This window comes from Buceros rhinoceros, unplaced genomic scaffold (genome assembly GCF_000710305.1).
Source record: "Buceros rhinoceros silvestris isolate BGI_N320 unplaced genomic scaffold, ASM71030v1 scaffold18382, whole genome shotgun sequence".
In the NCBI taxonomy this organism is placed as follows: Eukaryota; Metazoa; Chordata; class Aves; order Bucerotiformes; family Bucerotidae; genus Buceros; species Buceros rhinoceros.
This window is the reverse complement of record NW_010401144.1, coordinates 57,188-68,111: the sequence shown is the minus strand read 5'-3', so window position 1 is coordinate 68,111 and position 10,924 is coordinate 57,188. Positions and strand designations below refer to the sequence as shown.

General features: G+C 51.4%; 2 protein-coding genes across 2 annotated transcripts in view; both read left to right on the top strand.

Annotated features, from left to right (window-relative positions):
* Positions 1-2,537, top strand: part of LOC104489960 (keratin, type II cytoskeletal 59 kDa, component IV-like) — a gene marked incomplete at its 5' end in the record, with an annotated part of 5,446 nt that extends 2,909 nt beyond the window's left edge. Inside the window, one exon of the mRNA XM_010132180.1 lies at positions 2,484-2,537. Coding sequence (XP_010130482.1) covers positions 2,484-2,537 — 54 coding nt within the window. The remainder of the gene's footprint in view (positions 1-2,483) is intronic.
* A 422-nt stretch (positions 2,538-2,959) lies between these two features.
* Positions 2,960-7,629, top strand: LOC104489959 (keratin, type II cytoskeletal cochleal-like). Its single transcript, XM_010132179.1, has 11 exons — positions 2,960-3,227; positions 3,420-3,640; positions 4,396-4,616; positions 5,204-5,264; positions 5,616-5,711; positions 5,830-5,994; positions 6,108-6,233; positions 6,550-6,770; positions 6,890-6,924; positions 7,160-7,438; positions 7,472-7,629. Exons 1-11 carry the CDS (start codon positions 2,960-2,962, stop codon positions 7,627-7,629), a joined length of 1,851 nt encoding a protein of 616 aa, XP_010130481.1.
* The last annotated feature ends 3,295 nt before the right edge of the window (positions 7,630-10,924 follow it).

The window sequence follows — 10,924 nt, the reverse complement described above, 5'->3', positions numbered from 1 at the left end:
GGTGGCACTCGTCACAGCTGGATGCACAGCTGGATGCTGGGAAAACCAGCTGGTCCTGCCAGCTTCTTCCCTCCTACAGCTCACCTGGGCAGCCAAAGGCCCCCAAGACAACTTTGCTCTGAATTGCCCTTCGGAGAAATGCGTTTCTCCTGACCCAGTCTGGAGGCAGCACGGGGCGTGGGCAGCTTAATTTGCCCCATGAAAGGTACAATGAGGACCACATGTTGCAATTTGCTCCCTGACATCCCACTCTGCTTCCTAGGCTTCACTGCTGACTCACAGCTTGTCTGCCCCAACCTCTCCACAGCTGGAGGATGAGGTCAACCATCCTGCCAGGCTTGGCCTGATCACACAGGCATGATGGTGATGAACCCACTGCTTGAGCATCTGCCTCTGCTCCTCTCCCAGCACAGAGTGCAGCCGATTCAGCCTCCCCATGTCTGCAGTGTTTTTTCTGATGGATTATTTTTCATTAAATGACATTCCTGAGCAACACTGGCTGGGCCGGGGAGTTGGTGAAAGCCAAAGGGATCAGTCCTTGCTGAGCAGGCAAAACCCACCCACCTAAAGGGGTGGTTTTTTTGAAATGGTTATCTTCATCTTTTCTGTCTCAGTGCCTACGACTGGGACTTCATCTCATTTGTATGGAAACAACAAGCAGAAAGATCCAAACAAGAAGCTTCCAGTGCCCCAACAGCTCATAATTCATGTTGATCACCTCCCTGCAAGGCAATACCTGTGCACCACAACCCCGCCAGCTCCCCAGGGTACCAAAGCAGCCCAGCAGCTCTTGTGTTTCTGGGACAATGCCTTCAACCACCCCTGCCCTTCTCAACCCCTGAATATTGCAAAATCCACGTTTTCCGCAGCCAGCTTGAAGACATTCATGTAGGTCAGGCTGGTGTGGAGAGAACAAAGGCCAGCAGCACATTTTTGGGGGGCACTTTGGAGGCCAAATCCTGCTTGGTGTCAATCAAGACATGCCTCTTGGTAGATCGAGTCTAGTAGAGCTGATCCATCTGACAGATGCAAAAGGCACATCAGCCCCTGGGTGTGGAGCCCCCGAACCTCTGCAAACCAGCCCGGCGAAGAATGTGCGTTTTTCACCCAGCCTTCCCATTGCTTGCATACCTTGTGGACAGCGGGCTGAAGAAAGGAGAGTGTGGGAGTCCAGAATGACAATTCCCTTTTTCTCGTTGGCAGCCCCACCTTTAATCTCATTATATTCATTCAGCTCTAATATCTGATCTGAACCCGTTTGTCAGCTTCAGGACAATCTGTCTTTGCTGGGGTCAAGAAAGCATGAAGAGAATCTCATTTTCCTGTCGCACCCGGCCTTTGAATTTCATGCAAATCCTCAAGGCAAGAGATGTTCATGAATTTCAAGTGACATCCCAGGCAGATTCAGACCAACGTATTCCAAAGCCGACCTGTACCAACCTGGAATTCCTTGCTGTGGTGGGAAATTCTATGTGAGTGACCCAATTTTCCTGGTTTGAGCCTGCCTGGCAGCATTTCTCCAAAGATTATCACATATTTGGTCTTCTGCATTCAGTAGAACACGAAGCACCTGCTTAATTCTTTCTTCCAGAGATGCCAGTGGGATTTTAGCTCATACTTAATGGTTTTGTGGCACACGAATGTGTTTTGAAGGGCATGTGGAGTCCTGTCCTGCAAATACATTTAAGCTCCAGTCATGCGCATGGCATGGGCAATGCCACCAGGACAGCAACACGTTGAAACCAAACCAAGCTCTTAAATATGAGAGTAAAATACTCCAGACATTGCAGTTCCACAAAGTCTGAGATGCCAGAAAATGTCACCACACCCTATTGAAATTGCTCTTTTTCCCAAGGACTCCAGGAAGTAAAATCAGGAGAATTTGTGGGAGTATTCTTCATGCTGGTTCAATCTTTACTTTTGGCAACGTTTTGAATGGAAAGGTTCAAAGGTCTTTATAAGAAATCAGAGCTGTAAAGAGGTAGAAAGTCGAGACTGGTGACATCTTAATGCTGACATGCAAATAAAACAGCTCCACAAGGCTGGGCAAAGCCTTTTGCAGGAAATCTGCCTCTTTTAGTGAAATGCTCTTTAGGTCAAGATGCATCAATCCCATCATGAGCTGACAGGAGACATCACAATGGCAACCTCCAGGTGCGGTGGAGTTGTCCTCTGGAGATGCCAGTGTCTCCAGGAAGGGAGCCTGGGATAGGCTCAATACCTAAATACTAAATGGCCAGAACTTGGGGTGACATTTAACTATAGCGTCATGGTGGGAAATGGGGCATTAGGATCCCTTTGCGCTCGTCAGCTCAGAAAGATGATCTCAGCCTAACTGGAGTGAACAGGCAGATCAAACGGAGCCCCAAAAGACAGGTCAGGCCTCACAATCATCACACCCGCACTCTGTCTTCAGATGAAGAAGCCCTGTGAAATCTTTCGGTTCAGATTTAGCCCTTTTCCTCTCACTTCCTGTCACTCAGGTTGACTCAGAGGACTCTCCACCAAGCTCTACCCTGATCTACTGCACCTTCTAAGCAGCACAGGAGGATCTGGGCAGCTATTTATCTCTTTTCACATCTTTTTTTTAATGCCTCTTCTTTGCTTCGCAGGTGGGAAATAAAATTACGCATCTCTGCAGGCACACAGACGGTTTGCACTGAGGCCGAGCTCTCCCTGACAAAACGCAGGGGGTTAGATAACTCTTCTAGCTGAGCAGCTCTGCGCCGGCTCCAAGAGGTGTGTTTCGGTGCAGTCGGCGTTTAACATGTTTCAGGCAGACAGCTGGCTGCCGGCACGTCAAAATCATGAAGGTGCTAAATTGATTGCTGGACTTCCACACAGCCAAGCCCAGATCTCCAGAGGGATAAAAAGGGCATCCCACACCCTCTTCCAGGAGAGAGCTGCGCTCTCTTGGGTTGCTGCTTCTTGCCGTGCCGGCCTGTTATCTCCTGCCGCCATGAACCGGCAAACGTACAGCATGAGAGCGGGAGGTGGAGGCAGATCTTACAGCACTGCCTCAGCTATTATCCCAAGTGGCAGCAGGGCCTGCTTTAGTTCGATGTCTGTGGCACGATCTGGGGGAGGTGGAGGTGGTTTTGGAAGGCTCGTCGGAGGAGGAGGATGTGGTGGCGGTGGTGGTTTTGGCAGCAGGAGCCTCTACAACCTCGGTGGTAGCAAGAGGATTTCCATTGGTGTTGGAAGCAGCTTCCGATCTGTGTTTGGAAGTGGAGCTGGTGGTGGCTCTGGCCTGGGAGGTGGAGGTGGGCTTTCTGTTGTTGGTGGTGGAGGAGCTGGTGGCAGTCTTGGACTTGGTCTTGGTGGTGGAGGTGGTGGATATGGCTTTGGTGGAGGTGTTGGTGGGCTTGGCTTTGCTGGAGGACCAGGAGGTGGTGGAGGGTTTGGCTTTGCTGGAGTAGGGGGGCTGGGAGGATTCGGTGGAGGGCTGGGTGGTGGCAGGAACCCAGTGGGGTTTGGTGGTGGCCCCCCCGGAGTCCCTGCAATCCAAGAAGTAACAGTCAACCAGAGCCTCCTGGCACCGCTGAACCTGGAGATAGACCCAAACATCCAGCAGGTGCGAAAAGACGAGAAGGAGCAAATCAAGACGCTCAACAACAAGTTTGCTTCTTTCATTGACAAGGTGAGACTTCATCAAAGTGCTGAGAATCGTGATAGAGAGGGAGTGGGACAGTCTTGTAGCTACAAGAACATGACTTCATAGATCGGCAGCCTGTTGTGTATTTCCTAGCTGCATGTCTCCGTGAAAGTCATCAAAAAAGAACGTTCTTCTGAAACATTAAAGGCAGAAAACTAGACTAGAGACTGGTAGCATGAGGATTAGAGCCAGGCCTTGTGCCTGGGAAATAAGATGTGCATTAGCTCAGATGGGCCAAGCTGGTGTCAGGTCTACCCAGCTCACTCTGTGGGGGATCTCAGCAGACATGCTAGTCCTTCGTGCAAGCTAAAGCCCTTTTGGTATTGATTTAAGTCCTTCCTTGGCTTTGACTTGGGTAAATACGTGGTAACATGAGCAGAAGGAGAGGGAATTAAGTACCCGTAGCACTCAGGTCTGGGCTGTAATGAAGGGAGATAAATATCTCTTAATAAAGACAGACAAACCAAAGGATGTTAAAGAAAGGGAGTGATGAAAGAGCTGAAGCCACATTTTCTAGTGCTTGGTAAATTAAATTGTCTCGAAAGAGAACTGTCCACCGAGGGCAGATTTGCTGAGCCACGGGATGGGCTAAACCAGCCCCAGGTAACCCAGAGGATTTTCACAGCTGAATTTAAAGCTCTCAGATTGGGATTTCCTTGGTTTGTGCTGCGCTTCAGTCCAGGCTACTGATCACTGGCCATCAGGATGCTCAGAGGTATCTTCTGCTCCCCAATGCTCAGGTTCGCTTCCTGGAGCAGCAGAACAAGGTGCTTGAGACCAAATGGACCCTCCTGCAGGACCAGGGTCAAAAAAACAACTCAAACAAAAACAACCTGGACCCGCTCTTTGAGGCTTACATCAACAACTTGAAACGGCAGCTGGCCAACCTGCTCAGCGAGCGAGGACGCATGGACGGGGAGCTGAAGAACATGCAAGACCTCGTTGAGGATTTCAAGAACAAGTGAGTGCCTGTTGGCGGCACATCCTGGGGTGAAATGGGATATAAACAGTTCCGTTTAGCATTCATTAGATGGTGGGATTAAGATCTCTTAAATTCAGCTTCCCAAAAGTCAAACATCCAGCCTGAGGTGTTCATCCAACTTTTTGCAGTAAAGGGGAAAAAATAGCTCCAGTCTGGGTTCTAGCCCATGACATGGACCCTAACTAACCCCTCTCTAACACACTGCTCCCGTGAGGTCTCTCCCCGTGTAGAACCCCCGTCTTCCTTGAGAGCAACAGAAACGTGGTCCATCAACAATTTTCCAGTCGGAAAATGCAGGTTCAGCCAGGACACACCCCCTTGAGATGGCACTTGCCATCAAGGAAAAGAATCTGAACCAGCTTTACCTTCCTTGTTCCACCTGCACCACGTCAAAATGCCATTTCAACCCTTTGAGAAATGGGATTCTCAGGAATTTTGAGCTGAGCAGTCCCAGAAGGTTGATCTGGAAATCCCGAACGCAGCCCAGCCGACCTCGCCATCCTGCCTGTCCGGCGTTTCTACGTTCCGAGGTATGATCCAACACGTCTTTCCCTTTATCCCTGCAGATACGAAGAGGAAATCAACCGGCGCACGGCAGCGGAGAATGAGTTTGTGGTGTTGAAGAAGGTGGGTGAGACAGGAGAACGCTGAGCTAACCCTACCCACTGCACAGGCTGGGGATGTCCTTCAGGACGGGAGACTGCGTGGAGCTGCATCCTCATCCTTTAAAAGCTGTCATCTGGCCTGTGGTGTTGGGGGAAAGGAATGGAGGGGCTTGGATGATGGAAGTTAATTTCTGTCCCACGACTGACCCACAACAGCCAGACATGCTTGTCTGGGCAAAACAGACCATGTAGAGCCAGGAACCCCAGGTGCAGCACCACTGCAGCAGTGAAAGGAGCAGCCTCTTCTCCAGGCTTGGCCAGTTCCTGGATGAGCTAAAGAGGTTCAGAAGTCCCCACGGTTGCTCTTTTCCAGGATGTGGATGCTGCTTACATGATTAAGGTGGAGCTGGAGGCCAAGGTGGATGCCCTGACCGACGAGCTCAGTTTCCTCCGAGCCCTCTATGATGCGGTACAGACACCTTCCTCCCTCAATTTCTGTCCTGTCGTCACAGCGACGGTGACTGACATCATTCATGGCAGCGGGAAGGTAAGTGCAGCTGGCCTGGATCCTGTGTGCTTCCTCGCAGGAGCTGGCTCAGCTCAGCGCACAAATGTCCGACACTGCTGTCATCCTGTCAATGGACAACAACCGGGACCTGGACCTCAGCAGCATCATAGCTGAAGTCAAAGCTCAGTATGAAGACATCGCCAACAAGAGCCGGGCTGAGGCGGAGGCTTGGTACCAAACCAAGGTGAACAGACCCAGAGATGCTGTGGATGCATTTCTGGGGAAAGTTACTGCTGTCCCTATATTTGAGCTACACCTTGTCCACCTGGACAACTCAGAGGGTTTACTCTTCCTCAGTTCGAGGAGCTGCAGGCCACGGCTGGGAAACACGGGGATGACCTGCGCAACACAAAGGGGGAGATCTCCGAGCTCAACCGGCTGATCCAGAGGATCCGCTCAGAGATTGAGAACACGAGGAACCAGGTAGGAACGGCAAAAGGAGCCTGTGGAGCCCTGTTCTGCGGTCCCTTAGTGCCGCAGCTGATGGGGGACTTCAGCAGCCACAGAGTATGATGTACCTCATTAAATGTTGAATTTCCTCCTGAAAGGGGCACCGTTAACGGGTATTAAATCATTCTTGCCAGGCTGCCACTTTGACTCCAGCAACGTTAGCTACTGGTGAATGACCTCAGTGATAACTTCTTTTCCTTAACACCCCAACCAGAATGGCTTTCTTCCTTGGGTGACTCTGACCCCCCCAAAGAGCAGCATTTAGGAGCCCCAATCCCTCCTTTCGCAGTGTGCCACCCTGCAGACAGCCATTGGAGACTCTGAGGAGCGAGGGGAGCTGGCCCTCAAGGATGCCAAGGCAAAGATGATTGACCTGGAAGATGCACTGCAGAAAGCCAAAGCTGACATGGCCCGGCAGCTGCGTGAGTACCAGGAGCTCATGAACGTCAAGCTGGCCCTGGACATCGAGATCGCGACCTACAGGAAGCTGCTGGAGGGCGAGGAGAGCAGGTGGGAGCAAAATCCCTGCAGCAATAACAGTGACTATTGCTTTGGCCCTGCCAGCAGCTGGTCCCTCTGCCTGTCTCCTTCAGGGTGCTCTAACCTCCCCTTTATCTGCCCTCCCACAGGCTGAGCGGAGAGGGACTCAACCCCATCAGCTACTGTAAGTATCACAGCGCTTGTCTTGCTTTGGGCCCATAGGGAGCAGAGGCCTGGGAGCAACTTTGGAAAGGGGAGGGTTTGCCCAGTAGAAGATGTTCAGAGCCCTCCACCAGCATTAGTGGCTTGCACAGAGGCCAGAAGCTGAGTTCAAGTCCTGTGGAACAACGTCCTGATGATGGTGCTTTCTGGGTGACTGCCCAGCAGATGTCCAACCCTCTGGTTGCTTTTTGTTCCAGCTGTCATCAGCTCCAGCTCTAGCGTGGCCGGTGGAGCTGGGTTAGGAGGAGGATTTGGCGGACTGAGCCTAAGCGGAGGAGGCGGCGGAAGTGGTTTTGGTCTTGCAGGAGGCGGCGGAAGTGGATTTGGTCTTGGAGGAGGTGGTGGAAGCGGTTTTGGTCTTGGAGGAGGTAGTGGTGGAGGAGGTGGTGGTGGAGGAGGCTACAGCTTTGGAAGTGGAGGAGGACTTGGACTCGGGGGTGGTGGTGGTCTCGGAGGTGGATTTGTGGGAGGCAGTGGTATCAGCACTGCAAGCGGTCTTGGCTACGGAGGAGGAGGAGGTGGCAGCAGTCTGAGCACCAGCGGAGGGAATTTCAGCTCTGGAAGTGCAAAAGGCACCAACCCAGGTGTGAAAATCGTCTCCAAAACCTCCTCCAGCAAAAAGAGCATTAAAAGCCAAAGCCTGAAGAATGCTGCACAGCCCGAGTAAACCCAACACCAGCCCCTCCCCAAAACCATCGCTCCCACACTGCTCCTGCATTACTCCTGCACACCACCATCCCCTCCACCCACCTCTGTCCTGGCTCCTCGCACTGTAGTCCTTAAGCATTTGGATCACAGTTGAAGAAAAGCAGCGGAACACGCGGTCACCAGCTCTCTCGAAGTACCCGAAACAGGATTAAAAGGGAAACGCAGGCATAAGTGATTTTCTGGATGGGGAATTGTTCTTTGCTTGTTTGTTTGCTTTTAATGAGCTTGTCTGTAGTAGTGGCTAGCTGACAGCCATCGGCCCGAACGGATCAAAGAGCAGCCAAGAGGCAGCAGCTTGGGGTTTTAGCTCAGCTCTGGCTCACAGAAGCCCAGGGCTGGGCTGGGAACTTGGCGTCAGTTTGATGTGCTTTACTGAGATGAACCAAACTCCCTCCTTTGCATTAAGCAACTCACCTTTATCGGAGACGTGGGTTATTTTTCTACTATGTAGAAATGCCCCGGGAGGTTGCTGAGAGATCCCAGGCAGCGGTTTGCAAGCGCAGGGCCCCTCTTTCAGGTGATATTTTAATATCCCTCATGATGGGAGCGCAGAGCCCATGAGCTGAGTCACTCGAGTGCGATGGAAAACCCCCTTTTCCCCAAATCACAACCGAGCTTTGTAAAACATGTTTCTTCCAGCGTTGCTGAGCGTTGCGGCTGGGTGAAGCCACGCACAAGCCTGGCCAGCGGTTTGGAGTGGTCTGAGATACCTCCACCGAAAAGCACCACCCACAGCGACGCGGGTTCAATTTGTGATGAGTTTATCTAAAAGGAAATCCAAACTACCCTCCCACTCCTCTTGTTTCTCTTCCTAAATGGGTTTGCCCACAGTGGCACCTTGCACGTAATCACACGGGTGCGTTTTGTCAGAGGAGCTCTTGGTGACAGAGCCGGAACACATGGAAATGGGCTTGTTTTCGAATTATGGGGGGGGTTAATTCTAAGTAATAAACAGATCGGTGTTTGCAGTTCAATTGGGTTGTTGTCCCACCTCACGCCAGATTTTGTTGGAATGGCTTAAAAAAATACCTAAATCACCCAACAGTCCAAGTCTCGCGGACTCTCCCCACCGTCTCGGTAGCAGCAGTTGAGGTGAGAGTCTGAGATTACACTGAAATTTGCCTGAAGGGCCATGGCCACACGGCTTGGGGGGTGTTGCAGCAGCTCCACCATGGGCGGGTTTCTCTGTGGAACGGAATAAATTTGGTAAATGGAAAAGTGCAGTCAGGTTTCACAGGAAACAAGGCAAGCAGGAGCAGGAGTCCGAAGGCACGTTAGTGCCCAAAATCTACTTTGCCCCTTTCTGGTGGAATTTACCCCTCTGGCCTTCCACCACATCTTTTTATTTTTGCAAAAGTACCATTAAAAAAAAGAAAATTGCAGGTTTTTATACTTCAATGATAGTGAGGTGATGCCGTGTTTTCCTTCTGCTCTCTTTTTGGAACGTGTCCAATAAAACTGGATTGTAATTTATTTGCTCCTACACCTTTTCATTCAGAGCCAGTAGCACGGATTATCCCCACCCTTCCGCAGAGCGAGCTGGAGAGGGCATCTGCTTTACTTTGGGGGGATAATGTCAAAATTCTGATGAAATGATAGTGAAAAGCTTGAAATTGGTTGTCCCAAAATAGGAGGAAAGAGGAGGAGGAAGAGAGTGGGAGTTTATCCATTAAGTGACAAAAAAAAATGAATCATGTTTCATTTAACACAAAGTTGGGGTTAATCCAGAAGCTTTGTGTCGGTGGGAAGGAGGGTTCTGGACAGCTCTAACAGCTTGGGTGAAAAAACAGGATTTAATTTTCACTTCTTAAAAGATGCAACAAACCCAAACACATACGGGGCTCTAGGGGAGGGTTTTATCAGGATGATCTAGATTGAAAACAGGTTTCGGTGAGCTGGAGTGAAGCAACTCACCGAGTGATGCGGGTTTTTTTGGTCAGCCGGCATTGCAAAAACAGAATAAAAGACAAAAAGGGGAAATAAAATTCCCCCTCAGACACACGCTCACACCTCATTGCATTTCAAAGAGTCGGACGCCTTGCTCCTCCCTGACCTCGCAGCTTTCCATAACTCGGAGTAAATGGGAAAGAGCGAGCGAGTACAGGCCAGCCCAGCCGGTTTACGGGAGAAGCTTCACCTGAAACCCGGCTGCGCCGAGACACGGCAGCATCGCATCTCCCTTTGCCCAGAAAACCAGAGGAGCTGCAGGAGAGAAGACCAAAGGCTGGGGACAAACCCCAGCTCCTCGGGTCCTGCTGCTGCAGAGGATGTTGCAGACTGGGCAAAAATTAGTGAAGGTTCAAAATAAGTCGTGAGTCACCTCGAGGTCTGGGCTCAGCTGTGTGAGTGCAGGAGGCAGCGAGGAACCTGTACAGCTCATGACAACCGAACCTGAACTCACCTGAAGGATTTTGAGTGTCTTTCTTCCACCCTGCACTGGAAAAAAAAGCAAATAACAGAGTCCCCTAGTGATGCTCACAGACATCATCTCAGCTGGCCCCGTTCCTCCTCCCTTTGCTCTGCAGCCCTAGCAGTGCCCTCACCCCTCCCCGGGCAGCCCCTGCCTCCTGAACCGACACGTCCCTGCAGACAACCTTCCTGTCTGAGGGGGCAAACACAGCCCACCTGCAGCCCTGAGCAGCTTCAGGAGGACTCTGTGTGTGAGCTGCATGAGCTGAGCAAGGAAACTGGAGGGGCTGAGGGATTCTGCAAGAATTTTCCTTGTTTTGGTGCCTAGACCATCCTTTGCTTTACTCTTCCAAATCCTTTGTAATATTCCACTTAATTACTGCTGTCTGCAGCAACAGGCTTTCCTAGAAGAGCTGGGGAGGTAATGACTGCCTTCAACTCCAATCCCTTCTCCCTGCTTTAATTAAAACCTTTGCAGCCGGGGCTCTGGTTCCCAGGTGTGACTTTGCATAGCTCTGGCTCCCAGAGGCAGCTCCCCGCCTGGCCCCCGTCCACAGAACCTGGCACACATGGGCCAACCCACATCTGCAGGCTGCGGAGAGACAATCTCCGTATGTCTGCCACGCTTGTGACGGAATTTATTTATTTTTAACATCAGCGTCACCCCCGTGTTGCTATCACAGAGGTTACCCATCACCCATGAAACGGGGGTCGCTGGTTCTGGACGTGCGAGTGTGGGTGCAGCTTTCCCTGCGAGCTCCAGCAGCCAGGAGGATCCCACGTCTCCACTCCCGAGGCGAGAGCACCACCTTGCTACGGCACAGCCCTCTCCCTTTCATCGGGAA

What these genes read in the sequence shown, in the direction of transcription:
- LOC104489959 (XM_010132179.1), top strand. Translation starts at nt 2,960, where the DNA reads ATGAACCGGCAAACGTACAGCATGAGAGCGGGAGGTGGAGGCAGATCT. An exon ending in GTTGAGGATTTCAAGAACAA is followed by an intron (nt 4,617 to 5,203) that starts GTGAGTGCCTGT and finishes TTATCCCTGCAG; the next exon opens with ATACGAAGAGGAAATCAACC. An exon ending in TGGATTTGTGGGAGGCAGTG is followed by an intron (nt 7,439 to 7,471) that starts GTATCAGCACTG and finishes TTGGCTACGGAG; the next exon opens with GAGGAGGAGGTGGCAGCAGT.